The 18,224-nt window shown below is 46.9% G+C and overlaps 1 protein-coding gene across 1 annotated transcript in view; it reads right to left on the reverse strand.

The window, feature by feature from the left end:
- Positions 1-6,731: 6,731 nt before the first annotated feature.
- The window catches only part of POLR1E (polymerase (RNA) I polypeptide E, 53kDa), a 20,744-nt gene continuing 9,251 nt past the window's right edge, over positions 6,732-18,224 (reverse strand). The window contains exons 5-12 of the mRNA XM_011970113.1: positions 17,600-17,658; positions 16,613-16,757; positions 15,038-15,145; positions 14,323-14,419; positions 12,104-12,237; positions 9,477-9,558; positions 8,580-8,711; positions 6,732-7,384 (exon numbers count right to left, since the gene is read on the reverse strand). Of these exons, the coding sequence (XP_011825503.1) occupies positions 7,225-7,384; positions 8,580-8,711; positions 9,477-9,558; positions 12,104-12,237; positions 14,323-14,419; positions 15,038-15,145; positions 16,613-16,757; positions 17,600-17,658 (917 nt within the window). The 3' untranslated portion in view covers positions 6,732-7,224. The remainder of the gene's footprint in view (positions 7,385-8,579; positions 8,712-9,476; positions 9,559-12,103; positions 12,238-14,322; positions 14,420-15,037; positions 15,146-16,612; positions 16,758-17,599; positions 17,659-18,224) is intronic.

Here is an 18,224-nt window from a genome sequence, read left to right on the forward strand (position 1 = left end):
AAATATGCAGAAAAATTGAGCAGATCGATGGTTACGACAGAGTTCCCATACTACCCTTGCCACCCCCAGGTTTCCATGTTATTAACATCTTATGCTATCAGTGTACATTTGTAAAAATTCATAAACTAGTACTGGTACATTACTAACTAAAGTCCATAGTTTATTCAGATTTCTTTCTTTTTGAAATGGGATCTCACTCTGTTGCCCAGGCTGGAGTGCAGTGGCGTGATCATGGTTCACCGCAGCCTCGACCTCCCCAGGCTCACTCAGGTGATCCTCCCACCTCAGCCTCCTGAGTAGCTGGGACTACAGGCATGCGCCACCACACCTGGCTAATTTTTGTATTTTTTTGTAGAGATGGGGTTTTGCCATGTTTCCCAGCCCAGTCTCAAATTCCTGGGCTCAAGTGATCCGCCTGCCTTAATGCCCCAAAGTGCTGGGATTACAAGCATGAGCCACTGTGCCTGGCCTTAGATTTCTTTAGTTTGTTACCTAATGTCCTTTTTCCATTCCAGGATCCCATCCTACAACATGTCTTTTTTTCACACACTGAAAAGACTTTTTATATAAATATACATTAAACTATTAAAATGAAAATATTCACTTGTTTTGGTAGTTACTAATATTTGCTGCCCCTCAGGGAGAGTAACATGCTCTATCATGTTGCCATGTAACCTGATTTGCCCAGTGAATGTGGGCAGAAGTGGTTAATGGTCACTTCCAGGCAGAAGTTTAAGGGCCATCAGAACTTGCCCCGATCGCGTGTCCCTCTGCCATTAGACCGCCATGTGTCAGACATGGCAGCCTGAGTCCCGGGGTGAAGCTAACGCAGAGCAGGGCCCCAGTTGCCTGCTGGCTGACAGACATGTGCAAATGAACTTCTGTTGAAACCAGACATTTGAGGGTCATTTGTCACTGCAACTTAGCCTAACCAGCAGAACACGAATACTTTGCTACATTCCTGAGCCACCTACAATCATCTTAAGTTCTGTCAATAATATATTAAACATTGACTTGGCAAGGTCATTGTCCCCATTTTGGAGGCTGGGAGTGGCTGATGCTCCTGAGACCTGGTAGGGGCAAGTTCCCTATCAGATGTTAAGAGCTTGTAGGGGAGAGGTGTGGGGAGGGCTATCACCTGGGGCATAGGTGGCAAGGAAGGGAACAGCTGGGACACAATTTCCCTCCAGGTCATTTGGAGGCAGAAGTGGGAAGAACAACACCCACCTTGGCTCTTGTGCATTTGGGGAAGAATCGGGGAGTGAGAGTGCTTTGCACAACAGGTCAGACCTGCCCAAGAAAACCCAGCCCATCTAACTGTTTACTTGAGCCAAAGTCTCTCTCCCTGGCTAAATTCTACCCCTCCTTCAGAAGCTCCTTAGTCACTACTTCTGTGGAACACCTTCCCCGGTCTCTGCAAGTATCAGTTAAGTGCTCCTTCTCCATGCTCCTGTGCCCACTCAGCCACACACCACCTGCAGATGGCACAGAATACTCTGTATTTTCAGTCTGTTGGTTTAGGGCAGGGATTTTGCCCATCTTGTTCACTGTTGATTCTCTATGCCCAGCACAAAGCTCACTAAGTGTTGGATGGATGGGTGCACAGACAAGCAGACAAATGAGGAAACAAACCCAACCTCATTCCTACAATCTCTACCTCCTGGGGCCCCCAAAGGACATCTCTTCACTCTGTTCTGTGACAACTCTTCAGATATTTGCAGGCAGCACCCTCATCCCCCTGGGGTCTGCTGCCCTCCTGGGTTCCTCTCATATGTGCCAGTTTGCAGGGTGTCTCTTCACCACTCTGGTCATTTCTCGAGACTCATTCCAGTGGCCTGAGTAGGTCTTGGAAAGCCCAAAGCGGCAAAATGGAGGAGTCCTGTCCTGCGTCTTAGGAGGAATGGCCCAGCTCCATGGGCAGCACTCATGGATCTAAAGAGAATTCTCTAAGGTACTGTGTTTCCTTGGAATCATTTGCTTTCAGTCTACAGTAGCAGCTTATACTGTGTCCTCCCTGGACTTACCTGTTGGTCAGTCAGGCCCCAACACTGATGTCTGCTGATGGGAATGTACAAGCACAGCAAACACCAGTATGATTTCATCATCTAAGCCTCCTGGTTTTGGTGAGGCCACTGCCCTGGTGTCCAAAGGAGGTCCTAAGTACAGCACATGGTGGACGTGGTATGGCCAGACCAGGCAAGAGCCAGAGTTGGGCCCTGGAACAGCACATGAGCCTATACTGTCAACAGCACTCCTGGGCTCCCCTTCTTCAATCTCCCTTCCAACAACACAGAGAAAGCTCTCCCCAAATGCTTCCTCATGGTGGGCTCACTGGGGCATGCTGGGCTTATTCCTACCCTGATCAGCCTCCTGACACAGGCATGCTCGCCCCATTGGGACCTTCTCACTACCCTCCAGACCTCTGCAGGGTGCCCTTCATGGAGTTCCTGAGCCTATCAGCTGTGGTTAGTGTGCTTTTAAAATGAAGTCAGGCCGGGCGCGGTGGCTCAAGCCTGTAATCCCAGCACTTTGGGAGGCCGAGACGGGCGGATCACGAGGTCAGGAGATCGAGACCATCCTGGCTAACACGGTGAAACCCCGTCTCTACTAAAAATACAAGAAAATTAGCCGGGCGAGGTGGTGGGCGCCTGTAGTCCCAGCTACTCGGGAGGCTGAGGCAGGAGAATGGCGTGAACCCGGGGGGGCAGAGCTTGCAGTGAACCGAGATCGCGCCACTGCACTCCAGCCTGGGGCACAGAGCAAGACTCCGTCTCAAAAAAAAAAAAAAATAAAAATAAAATAAAATAAAATAAAATGAAGTCAAAGCTAGCATGGCCTCCTGGTGAAGCCTGAGCTACCCATTGCGGAGCTGTCACCTCTACTCTGAGCCCAGTTGTTGCCTGGGTGCAGCTGAAGATCCCATCTGTCTGGCAGTCAGGATTGCATTTCACTTCCTGCTTTGGGCCCATCATTCATGTCATCTGCTATTCTCCACTAAAAGGCCAGAGCTCCTTGGATAAAAGACTGATTCAAAGCTGGGCATGGGGGTACATGCCTATAGTCCTAGCTACTCAGGAGGCTGAGGCAGGAGGATGGCTTGAGCCCAGGAGTGCAGTGAGCTGACTGCACCACTGCTCTCCAGCCTGACTGACAGAGCAAGACCCCGTCTCTAAAAATCAAAACCAAAACAAAAGACTGACTCCAGGGCTGCAGCAGGGAAAGTACAAGGTAGGCCTGGAATATCTTATGTCAGAAAGGAAGCACCCTTAAAATGATGGGATCCAGGAGGTTTCCTGAAGGAACTCAAGATTGGCCAAATACGTACAATCCGGGCATCACAAGGAATCACAGTAACAGACTCCACACAGAACACAAGACTCTTGAGTCTATGCCGATAACTAAATGAACACAAAACTTCTAAGGGTGAGAAACAAGCTCTGCCTTGTAAGAGCATGCCAATAATTAGAAGAAATGATAATTTACAAAATCACCATTTTGCAACCATCTTGGGAATGCATTCAGCAAGAATCATCCATTGAGGCTGAAACTAGTAGGTGAAAGTTTGATGAGGAACAGGATACTTAGTTTCAAAGTATCCCTCCACAAATTACTTATGAACTAAAAGGAAAAACAGTAACTTCACAAAGGGGAAAACACAACCTTAACTAATACAAGTTAACAGCAGCAAGGAAAGCACAGCGCCACATCCTGGGCCCCTAATGTGATGCACTTGGGTGAAGCATCACTTCTGTGCTATCCTGCCAAAAATGGAAATCCTGATCCGATCACAGGGAAGCCCCAAATGTCAACTGACAGACACCCTACAGAATAACACCTCACTCTCCAAAATGTCAAAGCCAAGAAAATCCAATACAAATCTGAACTGTTTCAGATTGAGCAAGACCAAAGAGGCATGGTGATTGGTGAAATTTGAACATGAACTGTGGGCTAAGTCATAGTATTGTATTAGTGTCTTATTCCCTGCATCTGGTAGACCGTAGTTATGGAAGAGAAAGTCCTGATTCTCAGGATGTATACACTGAAAAGTACTTATGGGTAAAAGGGTAGGATGTTTTCCTCAAATAGTTCAAAGAGAAATCTCAAAATATCTAAAGCAAATAGTAAATGGGACAAAGTATTACTAATTGGAGAATCTGGGTAAAGGATATACAAGAGTTCTTGCAAGTTTTCTCTGTGTAACTGTACCAAAATACTTTCTGAAAAGAGAAGACACTTGAAAGAATGTTATGTAATTCACTATTTCCAGGTTAGGGTCTCCTGCAAACGTGGTAACTATGCCTTCTTAGACCCCATCCCAATTAACAGTGTCCAACAGGTCAGGGCAGCAAGCAGAGACTTCCCTCCAAGGAACAGACTTCATTCTGTTAATCGAACCCTGCAAGTTAAGACTATCCCACAAATTACAAATCTTCAGGGCACCAGCATCTGGCTCACAGTCCCCCTTTCTTCAAGGAGGCCATCAGGAGACATTCTGGCAAATAGCTTGGTGAGATCAAGTTATCTTCTGGGAAGCTATTAGTAAACAAATGGGCTTCTACAGCCAGAAGAAACCCTAGTACAATTCCATTATTCTGCAAGTGTTTTCTACCTAATAACCCTGCCAAGGAAAGTCTGACTCATTCTGCAGACACTGACCACTTTTATGTCAGGTATTGTGCTAGGTAGAGCCCTCTTCTGAGCCTTTCCTAAGGATTCACAATGTCCTAATATACAGAAATTTGCTTTTTAGCCCTGGGAATGTGTCCCCGACATTTAGCAAGATACACCTGTTGACAAACATGACAAGTATTTGCCCGCCGAGTCTTTCCCTATCCATACCACCAGTCATTACCACCTGCTTCTCCACTAGGTCAGAGGTTCTTCAGAGGGTCCCAGTCACATGCTCTGTCCAGTCATTTCCAGAAATTCAGCCTCAAAGTGTCAAACCCATCTGAATTTTAAAATTAATCACAACCTGAGGATGTATTAGAAGTCCTTTTCTGGGATTATTTTTTCCAAGGAAGAGTCACATACTTGATTTTCACAACGGCTTAAAGAAAAACAAGAGGTAAGTAGATTCCCTGCCCACACCTCTGCTGGAGGAAGACAAAGTATGCTCCAAGTGCCTCCTACCCAGGGCCAGAGGCGGATGGGGACAAAGCAGAGGAGCACGGCTCCGAGGGCATCCCAGAGCACAAAGAAAAAAAGGTGCACCTGCCCCAAAACTCAGCCAAGACTCCTTTCCACCGTGACTCCCAAATGGAGGGCCCCAGGTGCTGTGTAAACTTCTCCTCTCAGAGGAGCTGAGCTCTGTCTCCCTTCCTTCACTGACCCGGCCTCCCAGGCGCTGAGTGTCACAGATCTCAACTGCTCCCACTTGAAGCAGGACCCTGGAGATCTGAGACTGGGCCCAGGCCACGTACCTAAGCCTTCCTGTGTCACACTCCGGTCCTTATAGCACCCCTCTGGACACAGCTTCTCCATCTCCTCAGTGGCACATACAATTGGTTGGCAGTTATAACCCATTCATGTCCTTCCAGAATGCCTCCTGTAACTAGAGGCTGGCGAGCTGAAACCTATTTCAAAGACTCCCTTGCTGCTAGGATTCTACATGCAAATCAGGCTCCTACATATGCGCACCAGAAGGAAGCAAGGTGGAGGCCAGCTGCTTGACCTTTTGGCTGCCTCTGGTGACAAGGTGGTAGAAATACAGGACCTTTGAAAGTATAGGTAGGCTGGGTGCGGTGGCTCAGGCCTGTAATCGCAGCATGTTGGGAGGCCAAGGCGGGTGGATCACGAGGTCAGGAGTTCAAGACCAGCCTGGCCAACATGGTGAAACCCCATCTCTATTAAAAATACAAAAAAATTAGCTGGGCATAGTGGCACATGCCTGTAATCCTAGCTACTCGGGAGGCTGAGGTAGGAGAACTGCTTGAACTGGGACCCGGAGAGCAGAGGTAGCAGTGAGTGAGATCGTGCCACTGCACTCTAGCCTGGGCTCCAGAGCGAGACTGTTTCAAAAACATAAAAAGAAAAAGAAGAAAGCATGGGTAGCTGAAATCAGCAGCCCAGTGGTGAATCTTCAGCTTCACGAATTCCAGGAGCAGTTATGGGGCAGAAGTGGCTTCTGAGTCCCCGAAGGCAGCCCCAGCAGTGTGTTCTTGAATTCAGCAGTCCCGACGGCAACCTTCCAATTCCCGGTCTTCTGGCCCTTCTCACGATTCTGCAACACCTTATCCGTACATTAAAATCCTTTCTTCTTAAGATACCAAGAGCAATTGATTTTCTGAACTTAACACTGATTGATTCATTCTCTTCAAAGTGTGGCCTTCAGAGCTGACCCCTGCCTTCTATGTGGCTTCAGCCAGGCAGAGAAATTGGGTCACCACTTCCTCTGACTTGGCTCTACCCCATTACAACAGGCTGTATCCTACTGGCCTGTGGCAGCTCCCCATCACACTGGTGACCCAGTTACCTTCTGATAAAGCCTGAAGTGTCATTTCCCAGGCGTGCTGAGCCAGATCCTCCTTCCTTACCACATGCTCCACTGACCCTTCCAGACCTACGAACACCACTTCACATTTCTCTTTGGAAACCTTCATCCATTAGGTTTGACTCAGCCTGGTGAGATCTTTCCCCCAAGCCCCATCCTCCCAAATCCCCACACAGGTGAACCAACATGAGAAACATCTGCCATTTATAATCACAGCAGTAATGCCAAAGGAGAGAGATGAAGTCCAACCTGGCCATCACTTTATATTTCTGCATAAGACAAGCACAATTGAGATGCTCGCTTCTGGCTTCATACCTGTGCCAAAGCAAGGCTTCTTTTTTCCTTATTTTACTTTTTTGAGACAAGGTCTCACTCTGTGACCCAGGCTGGAGTGTGGCCACGCAATCACAGCTCACTGCAACCTCGATTTCCCAAGCTCAAGTAATCATCCTGCCTCAGCCTCCCGAGTAGCTGGGATTACAGGCACATACTACCAGGCCTGACATTCCCCCACCCCCACCCCCCACGGATGGGGTCTCCCTATGTTGCCCAGACTGGTTTCAAACTTCTGAGCTCAAGTGATCTTCCCGCCTCGGCCTCCCAAAGTGCTGGGATTTCAGGTGTGAGCCACCATCCCTGCACCTTTCCTTTTTAAAACATAAAAATGGAAATGAATAGGACCAGCCAGTGGCTATGATGCAGCCAAAATGCCCTGTCTGGAAAGTATGCATCTAGGTAATCTTCCTCCGCTTTGCCAGGCGGTCTGAGGTCTGGGCTGGAGGCAGTGGGAGGGACAGGGTGCCCAGTTTGTGATCTTCTTCACTGCCGGCGGCCACAGACACCCTTCTTTTGGAGATCTTCAGCCTCATGGCTTTGGCTATCTCCATCATCCTAAGGAAGACACAAACAGAACAACTGGAGAGACCCCTCAATGTGACTGTTCAGGGGGCTTTGGCCAAAGGTAGCACACATTCATGCTCCAGGCCATAAAGACAGAATCCCAAAGGTTGCCAGCAGGCACAAAGCCCCTGGCAGAGAGGCAGGCAAGGTCCCCTCACCCACTGGGAACCATCAGCCAATTTCATTTTAATGTGCTGCCCTTCAAAAAGATCCATATGGGTGATGAAAAACCAGGGTATCCAGAGCCCTGTGAGCAAGTTTTTTTTTACCTCCCATAACCAAACTTTTAGCAACCAGGATTGAGCACTTGGTAGAATCTGACAGGTTCCAAGTACCTGTTCTCTTTTTCCAGCCTCACTGCCTGTGGGTACAGTTTGTGGACAGCCCTCAGAACAGTCCCTCCATGGACTGCTACAGAGTCCAGACAGAGGTGTGTTCACAGGCTCTCCTAGACACCCTCTGGGTTCCCGGATGTCAGATGCCCCTAAATCACTGACAAAGATCAGCTGACCCCACGGTTCCTGGGCAGCTCTGCCCCTACTGTCTGAATCTCCTCTACAAGGCCAGCCGGAGCCGAAAAGGTCACCTCCACCACCAGCTCTCCCAGTCTGGTCAGAGAAGTGCAAACATGACATCCCTGCCAAACGGAGGTTCCACCTGGCCTTGAACACCTCCCCTGGCAAACGCTTCCATCTGATTGTGAGGAAGCTCTTCTTACTAAGCTCAAATTGGGTTGTCCTACAACTTCCACCCTGGGCTGCACCCCTCAGACCCATACAGAATCCCGCTCCCCTGTGACAGCAATTCAGAGAATGGAGGCTGCCTGGTTATTCAGGAACAGAATGTTACGGAAAGGCTCAGGTCTCAAGGCCAACTACTCCCCTCTTGGTTGTGTAACCTTGAGAAAGTCATGTACTTTTCTGAGCCTGATTTTTCAATTGTTTTCTAGGGAAATCAGTGAGATGATGACATAATTTAAGACCGTGCCTAGCACAGAGAAGGCACTCAGTAATGTCTAGTTACTCATTCAGTCAATGATTCATTCACTGAAAATAGTCCTCTAGTCCAAGTTGTTCCCACATTTAAACATCCTCAGTTCCCTTGGTGGTGCCTCATGCTTTCCAGTGGTACCAGAAATAAGACATCAAGGCACCCTGCAGGGAGCTCTTTATTCTGTTGTGCTCACCTTTTCTCACTGAGCTTCAAGTCCCCCTGTAACATTGTCAGGTCAATTTGGAAGTCATGTATGTGCAAGGCAAGTATGATCACATATGCAGTAATCTTCGCCTTCATAGAATCCGAAATTAAGTTCCGTAATCTAGAAAATCAGTGGCAATAAAGGAGAAACAAAATTAAACTCTCAATTTCTCCAAAAGCAAAATAAGAACATCCAACCCTATTCTCATATGCACTGAATGTCTTCCCAACTTCAGGAAAGGAAAAGGAATGTGGGTGACTTCTTTGCCCTTCCAAGGTTCCTGGGCCTCACGCACAGTGGAGCAGTGGGCCAGTCCATGTTTCCCTCTGAGGCAGACAGAGAAGGCTGGGCCTACACTCTCCCTGGACACCGCTAGCGCTGAGTCTGTCCCCGCCTGCTCAGCAGGGCTGCTGGGAAAACAATCATCCCGAAATCAGCTGTGCTGATTCTTTCAAGCACACTCTAGAGCAGAAAACATACTCCAGGCAAATGGCAGGAAGGAAGCCCGGGGCAACGCTTGCGGGTATTTCCTGAGTCACCGAGTTGGGCTGCCCTTTTCTGCAACACTGCCTTTCCGCAAACACCAGCTCTGTGGGACATCAGGAAGGGCTCTTCAAAAGTATGTGAAGTAAAACAAGTCTTTATTGGAGGACTTCCCAGAGCTTCTAAGATTCCCCAAAAGTAATACTTTTCCAAAAAGGACAGAGTATGTTATATTTAGCGTTTGCTAAACTTACTGGGGCCCCAGGAGCCTTCCAAATGGCAGCAGTCTCTTCAGCACTGCAACTCTGTGGACGTGGAATTGAGTCTAAGCCCCTGCTGCTCACTCCCAACCCTCACCCACTTTCTCCTGCACAGGAAAAATCCCAGAAACCACCCCCTGACCTGCCATTGTTGTACGTCAAGCAGGTAAAGTGCTTCAGCAGTTTGGTGTTGATGATGTGGGGAACTCCAGGTCCCAGGGCACCTACAACACAAAGTTGAGTTTGATCATTTTCTCTCAAAACCCTCAGGCCACACCTCCACCATGAGTTGAGAGAAAAGCCAGGAGCTGAGCCACTGTATGACCAGAACCAGGTGGTAAGAGAAGCAGGGCCCACAAAGCAGAACGGCCACATCGAAATGAAAACATGCTTGGTGTGCTTCAGCCTGCAGCTTGTCCTGCACAAGAGATGCTGGTGATGGGGCAGTGACAAGAAAACACAGCCGGAGGCCTAAGGACGCAGATTTAACATGACCTTAGAAAACAAAAATTGTGCTGAAAGCTCAGGGAGAGACGGGGAAAGCTGGAATTGGAATGTGAAAATAAGAACTAAGTGGCCAGAAGCAGTGGCTCACACCTGTAATCCCAACACTTTGGGAGACCAAGGCAGGCAGAACACCTGAGGTCAGGAGTTCAAGACCAGCCTGGCCAACACAGTGAAACCCCACCTCCACTAAAAATACAAAAATTAGCTGAGTATGGTGTAATCCCAGCTACTCGGGAGGCTGAGGCAGAACAACAGCTTGAACCCGGGAGGCAGAGGTTGCAGTGAGACGAGATTGCGCCACTGCACTCTAGCCTGGGCGATAGAGTGAGATTCCATCTCAAAACAAAATGAAACAAAACAAAAAAAAACTGGCTGGGCATGGTGGCTCACACCTGTAATCCCAGCACTTTGGGAGGCCAAGGCGGGCAGATCATGAGGTTAGGAGTTCAAGACCAGCCTGACCAACATGGTGAAACCCCGTCTCTACTAAAAACACAAAAATTAGCCAGGTGTGGTGGCGGGCACCTATAACCCCAGCTACTTGGGAGGCTGAGGCAGGAGAATCCCTTGAACCCAGGAGGTGGAGGATGCAGGGAGCCAAGATCGAGCCACTGTACTCCAGCCTGGGTGACAGAGCGAGACGCCGTCTAAAAAAAAAAAGAACTAAGCAAATACAAGCTGAGTGCGGTAGCTCACACCTGTAATCCCAGCCAGCACTGTGGGAGCCCAAGGAGGGTGGATCACCTGAGGTCAGGAGTTCGAGACCAGCCTGGCCAACATGGAAAAACCCCATCTCTACTAAAAACACAAAAATTAGCTGGGCATGGTGATGTCCGCCTGTAATCCCAGCTACTCAGGAGGCTGAGGCAGAACTGCTTGAACCCAGGAGATGGAGATGGAGGTTGTACTGAGTCAAGATCATAGGACTGCACCCCAGCCTGGGTGACAGAGCGAGATCCTGTCTCAAAAAAAAAAAAAGCATGACTAAGCAAATACAGTCATGTCCCACATTACGTTCTTTTGGTCAATGACAGGCCACATATGTGACAATGGTCCCGTAAGATTTTGTTTGACACAGGGTCTTGCTGTCAATGAGGCAGTGGTGCATTCATAGCTCACTGTAACCTTGAACTCCTAGGCTCAAACACTTCTCCTGCCTCAGCCTCCCAAATAGCTGGGAGTACAGGCGTGCACCACCCCAGCTAATATTTTTATTTTTTTGTAGAGACAGTGTCTTGCTATGTTGCCCAGGCTGGTCTCAAACTCCTGCCCTGAAGTGATCCTCTCACCTTGGCCTCTCAAAGTGCTGAGATATAGGCATGAGCCACCATGCCCAGCCGGTCCCAAAAGATTATAATATCATAGTTTTACTATTCCTTTTCTGTTTAGATACATTTAGATACACAAATGCCATTGTGTTACAATTGCCTATAATATTCAGCATAGTAACATGCTGTATAGGTTTGCAGTCTAGGAACAGCAGCTTATAGCATATAGCCTAGGTGTGTAGTAGGCTATACCATCTAGGTTTATGCAGATATACTCTGTGATGTTTGTACAATGACAAAATTGCCTAAGGATACATTTCTCAGAACATATCCCCATCATTAAGTGACACATGACTATACTGAAAAACAGGAATATAGACTATTGGATGCCCAATCACAGTAACAACAACTAAATACGCCTTGTGCCTAAAACCACAGACATCTCCTCCTGGGTTTCCAACTCTGGGTAGGTATGAGGGTGTGACCCACAAAGCGTCCTGGCTACACGTGACACTGGGTTACCATCAGATTGACGCTCTCCTGTTAGAAATAAGCTGACACAACACAAACCTGCCACAAGCTTTCAAGATACATATGTGTAACTCATAAGCGCTCTCTACACACACACACACACACACACACACGGCTGATGTTTGTTCTAACAGTCCCTTAAAATTTTCATTTTATTTGACCTGGATATTCTACTTTGCCTAATGCAGAATAGAAGTAGCAAATGTTAGCTCTGGAAGGACCCTGAACTCTCATATAATCCAAAGTGGCCCCAATTTTCAGATGAGAAAATGGGAGATCCAGAGAAAAAAAGGGGCCTGGCAAGTCCCCTCGACATGTCAGCAGTACCAGCAGGAATCTCACAGTTGACAATAAAGACTTGGACAGACACATTGATTTTCTTCTCTCATTAGAACTGATCTAAGAATTATAGACAAATAACAGACTGGAAACAATTAGAATTAAATGTTTACCATAGACTTACTTTTCCGCTTAACTACCCTCTGAGCTCGAAATTTGATGAGGGTATCCAGAAACCATATGCATCGGGCCTGGCGGTCTCGGCTCTCCATGTCTGATGGCAAAGACTTCAACGCTTCTATCACAAAGGTGCAATGGCTAAAACAAGGAAAAGAAAGAGAGGCTTGTGTCAGGGTAAGATAGGCTCTGTCAGGAACTATTTCCCTCTCACAACAAGAGCAGCAGGCGCCTCTCACCCCTGACACACTCAACAGCTAATGAAAGCCTGGGCAACAAGGCAAGACCCCATCTCTACAAAAACTTAACCAGCATGGTGGCACTCCTGTGGTCCCAGCTACTCGGGAGCCTGAGGCAGGAGGATCACCTGAGCCCAGGAGGTCAAGGCTCCAGTGAGCTGTCTGCGCCACTGTACTCCAGCCTAGGTGACAGAGCGAGACCCTATCTCAGAAACAAAAAAACAAATGAACAAAAGCAGCTGATGAAGGCCAGTACGCTCAACACTCCTTGTAACAGGAGGAACATGGTTTAGTGCAGGGATCAATAAAGGGCTAGACAGTAAATATTTTAGGCTTTGGAGGCCATACAACCTCTGTTGCAACTACCTGACTCTGCCATTGCAGTGCAAAAGCAGCCACAGATATTACTTAAGTAAATGAACAGGGCTGTGATCCAATAAAACTTTATTTATACTTTACTTACTCACAGGCAGCAGGCCAGACTTGGCATGTGGGCCGTAGTTTGCTGACCTGTTTTTATAGTCAGGAGCACACACTCTGTAGTCAGCCTGCCTGGGTTTCAATCCTTTCTCTGCCATTTAATGTCTTAGGCAAGTTTCTTTTTTTTTTGAGACTAAGTCTCACTCTGTTACCCAGGCTGGAATGCAATGGCATGATCTTGGCTCACCGCAACCTCCATTTCCTGGGTTCAAGCAATTCTCCTGCCTCAGCCTCCCGAGTAGCTGGGATTACAGGCATGTGCCACCATGCCTGGCTAATTTTGTATTTTTAGTAGAGATGGGGTTTCTCCACATCGGTCAGGTTGGTCTTCAACTTCCGACCTCAGGTGATCCGCCTGCCTCGGTCTCCCAAAGTGCTGGGATTACAGGCGTAAGCCACCACGCCCAGCCAGGCAAGTTTCTTGACATCTGGTACCCTAGTTTCTCCATCTATAAATTGGGGCCAATGATAGTACAGGTACTCTTCTCCTAAGGATTTTTTCTAGATTAAGAGATGATGCCAGTAAAGCTCTTAGAACAGTGCTTGGCAATAATGTTAAGGCTCAGTCAATGCTCACTATTATTTTCAGACACTGTTCTGCTAGCAAGACCCTGGACTCACAGAGATAAAAAGGCTCTTCAAGATCATCTCATAGCTGCCTCATTTTACAGACAGAAAAACTGAGGTTTCAAGAAGGGAAGATTAGGACAGAGCTCGGGGACTCAGTTTTCAGACTCCCTGCTCAGAGTTCGTTCCTGCACCGGCCCGAGTCACAATCACATTAAGACAACTATGAACTAGTAATGAGCTCTTTTTTGGAAATATCTTTGAAGAGAAAAGAAAAAAAAAAGGAGTAATAATAGTAATTCCAAGGCACTGGAAAGGCGCTAGATTTCAATGACAAGCAAAATTTAAAAACAAAAATTGGAGGAACAAACCTCAGATTGACAACTCTTCATCAAAATCAAACTATTAAAAGAAAAAACTCAAAAGCAAAAAAAAAATCTCACCATCATCCTAAAAGAAGCTGTTTTAATGGGAAAGGGGAGGGAGAAGGAAATAATCTCTGAATTATTTAAAATATACAATATTTTAAATACATAAATTGAATGTTAGAAAAGCTCGCCTACCATATCATCACAGAGAAACCATCACTTTGGACAGCACCCATTCCCAGGCCAGCATTTGGGCCCTGTCAGTGACAATCAGCATCAGCATGACACTGGGTGACACAGGCCAGCTCTGGTTCCCAGCCCCGGAGTAGAAGGCCTCACCACCCTTTGCCCTGTCACAGGTCCCATGCACTCAGAGACCAACCATCTCCCCTGAATGTGACCCACAGCTCCTGGAAGCCCAAACATTCAAGAAAACACTGGCTCACTAATGTTCAAATGCTGAACAGACATACCACCTCACTGACTGACACCCAAAGGACCTGCACAGTGTCTGACTACTGTTGTGTCCCAACAGCACTCCCCAGAATCCCCATCTGCTTAAGTAAGGGTACCTGTTCTCCTCAATCATCTTCAGTATTTCTTCTGATGTGACGTTCCTGAAAGCTTCAGATGGGCTCTGAAGAGCTTCATACTCAGCAGGGGAAAGAACTAGTTACAGGTCAAGAATATAATCCAACCAAAATAGAAACATCCAACTAGCTAGATCATCTCATAGCAGCGTCATGTCACAGACAGGTAAACTGAGGCTCAGAGAGCCGAAGATCACACAGGGCAGATCACATAGGGGCAGAGCTTGGTGACTCAGTTCTCAGACTCCCAGCCCAGAGCCCATTCCCTGCCCAGGCTTTTCTGCCTTTTCTCATCACAAAGCCACTGCAGGCATTTTCCTTCTAACTGGACCCATTGAGTGGTGACATTCTAGGTTCCAACCCTTCCTTTTACAAAAGTGGTCTGCCCTAGACTTTGGGCATTTGACTGGTTCAAAAGTCTTATTTTGACTATCCATGGAGAGTGACCCCAAAGGTCTGAGCTGTGGGCATTTGGCATTTTGCTGAGGAATGGATTTGAATCCCAGGGGCTGGTCCCTCAGCTAGTGAGGAAGCCAAGTTAACCTCCTGGCAAGAGCACTGAGCAACTGCAAAGGTTTGGATGGAGCTCTTGTGAATGTCACAGAACACAGACACCCTCAGAAAACCTGACTGTTCACTCACATGCAAACATCTCCACTTGTGAAATAAGGCAGCTTTTCTACTGCAAGAAGGATACGATCTTCAAATTTATACACGTCTTCAGGCTTGGTTGCATCATCATAGCAGGGAGGAAGGTAGAGGGAGTCATCTTGCAAGTCATTGTGGATAGCATCACTGACCAGAGCTTTTCAATAAAGAAACAATCCACGTATCACCCTCTTTGTTTCCAGTTCCCCAACATTCTTTTCAGTCTGTACACTTGAGACCACCAACAGTCCAGAAACCCCAAGTCTGAATGCTTCTGCCAAAGTGACTTGGCCTCTCCATCAGGCTGACTGCTTCAGGACTGCCATGTTCACTCATGAACAAACACGAGCTAGGCACTGGAGAAGGTGGAGGTGGCAAGATTCCCCTCAGGTAACTTAAAATAGAGTTGGGACAGACAACTGTGCTAATACAGAAACATTTGTAATACAAAATGAGAGAAACTAAAAGTGAGGGACGTCCAAAATAGCCTTTAATGGCTTAACTTCTAGAAAAATTGGCCACACATTGTAGGTGGAACAAAACTTTCAGAATATAACACTGTAACTGTCCTACAAGAATAACTATGAGGCCAGGTGTGGTGGCGCACACCTGTAACCCCAACATTTTGGGAGGCGAAGGTGGGAGGATGGCTTGAGCCCAGGAGTTTGAGACCAGCCCAGGCAACATGGCAAGATCCCGGTCTCTCCAAAAAACTAAAACTAAAAAAATTAGCTGAGTGTGGTGGCACACATGTGTGTGGTCCCAGCTACTTGGGAGGCTGAAGTAGGAGGATCACTTGAGCCCAGGAGGTTATGGCTGCAGTGAGCCATGTCTGCACCATTGCACTCCAGTCTGGGTGATAGAGCAAGACCCCTTCTCCAATAAATAAATAAATAAATTTGTGAAAGTGTTGAAATCTATATAATCATAGGGTATGGAAAGATTTTCCAAAAATTACTAGAATTCCATTCTTAATAGAAAAACTGCTCTGCCCAGGGCACAGTGGTGTATGCCTATAATCCTAGCTACCTAGAAGGCTGAGAAGGGAGGACTGCTTGAAGCCAAGAGTTCAAGATCAGCCTGGGCAACACAGCAAGACCTCATCTCCAAAACTGGTAAAAAGAAAAGCTGCTCTTACACAAACTTGCTTTTATGTTCAATTTGAACAATAAATACATTTTAAAATAATACAATTAAATACTCCAGGGGCTGAATACCGGAAACAGAGCCACCGATCCCAAAGTGAAATGCCACCTCTGGAGGCTCACTTCCATCAACACATCAGCCTTTTTGACCAACGCTTCCCTGCAACTCACAAGGAGAGACCTGAGGCCTTCTCCCTCCTCTGTGCCCTGTAGGCTGTAACCCCAGCGCCATGACCTCGGCAGGCATGTATCCATTCCATGTCTGTCCCTGTACTTGACTGTGAGATCACTAGAAGACAAGGCCATGTCGGATGTTTCTTACTACTTTCAGAGCCTGTCCCTGAGAAGGCCTTCAGCAAGAGGCAGAAAGGAATCCAGCCCTAGATCCCAGCATTCCATCTGTGGATAGGTAAAAGATCTCAAGAGAAGAGAAAGCTGTCATTATGGGCAGACTCTTACCCCAAGTTCCAACTTCTTACCAGTCACACCCTTCGTATCAATGATAGTCTCTGCAGCTTTAGCCACCGCCTGATTCAAAGATTCATTGCCAACTCTGTTCATTCTCCTGGCATTCAGAGCTCGCTTCTGTTTGGTGGTACCAAAGGCTTCAATACAAGAATCCATCTGTGTAAGAGATAAACCTGGTTACTGGGAACAGGGCAGGTAGGCGCTGCCCCTCCTAGCTGTGTCACTATGGGGACACTCTCAGCATCCCAGAGCTATCACTACCTCACCTGTGAATAAGACTGAATCGCACCTATTTACCTCACAGGACTGCTGTAAGCACCAAATGATATTAACAGATTGGCCAATCAGTAGCATCTCCATCAGTAAGATAAAAAGACTTGACTAGGATTAGGGCTGGGAAATCTGTAGCACACAGCTTACCATTTTCCCATTCTATACCCATAACAGACAGGGATAATAGATTTACCATTCTCCCATCCTATACCCATAACAGACAGGGCTAATAGATCACTGACTCTTTCCCCTGAGCCAAAAGGTAGCCTCACATCCCTTCTCAATACAGTGCTCCACATAGCACCAGAGACTCAATCAATTTGCCATCTTGGGGTGAGATGACCTTTGTAGGGACCTTCTACATTGAAAATCCTCAAGTTTACTTTGTTTTAACATGAATATTTTCAGGCTACAACCAATATATTCTAAAACTTGGACTAAATCCTAAAAACATGCATTATGCTACACTTGTATCAGCCCAGAGAACCGACTCCAAACATTGGCACAGAGCTGTGTTCAGCTGCCCGAGATGGCAGCAGGATTGTTCCCTGTGGGACCAAGGAGGCTTCTGCAGGCACAAACTAACTGTCCAGAGAAACAGACTGAATGAGTTGGGAGCAGCCAGGGAGACCCTTGTGTTCAACAAGCTCATTTCACTGATGGAGAAACCCAAGGTGTAGAAGGAACTTGCTTAAGGTCCCACATCTTAATTCTATCACACTCACCTTTTCTCTGTAAGTTTTGGTCTGACTGTCTAGTGCCAGTTCACTCTCAACTGATACATCTATCAAAACACACAAAAACAGAGAGAAAGAAAAGTCAATTGGGAGGCCTACAAATAGTAATAAATATTCATTTGTCTCTCTAAGAATAATAGATTTCTTTACTATAGGACTTCCCTGAGCCTAACATGAGTGTACACTGTGAATATTTAATATGTAGCTTTAGTACACAGTTTAAAAAACTTGGAGAATAAATTAGAGAGCCAAATCAAGGGGTCATCTGGCCCAACCCCTTCATTTTAGAAATTAAAAAACAGAAAGCCCACAGATGAAACGACTTGCCCCAGGTCAGTTCACCAGGTAGAGACAGGATTAGAAAACAATCCTTGGCTCTTTCCAGGAAATAATTTTGCTTTCTTGGTGAAAGACCTAAAAGCAGGCATAAACATGAGGTATGTGCTACTTATACGATGCTCTCTAATCATCTACAAAGTACTCAAATAAGGGGCAGTATAACCTACTAGACAACAGCACAAGCTCTGGAATACAAGCTCCACCATGCCTGACAACAGCACAAGCTCTGGAGTACAAGCTCTGCCGTGCCTGACAACAGCACAAGCTCTGGAGT

The sequence above is a fragment of the Mandrillus leucophaeus genome, unplaced genomic scaffold (genome assembly GCF_000951045.1).
Source record: "Mandrillus leucophaeus isolate KB7577 unplaced genomic scaffold, Mleu.le_1.0 Scaffold929, whole genome shotgun sequence".
NCBI classification, from domain to species: Eukaryota; Metazoa; Chordata; class Mammalia; order Primates; family Cercopithecidae; genus Mandrillus; species Mandrillus leucophaeus.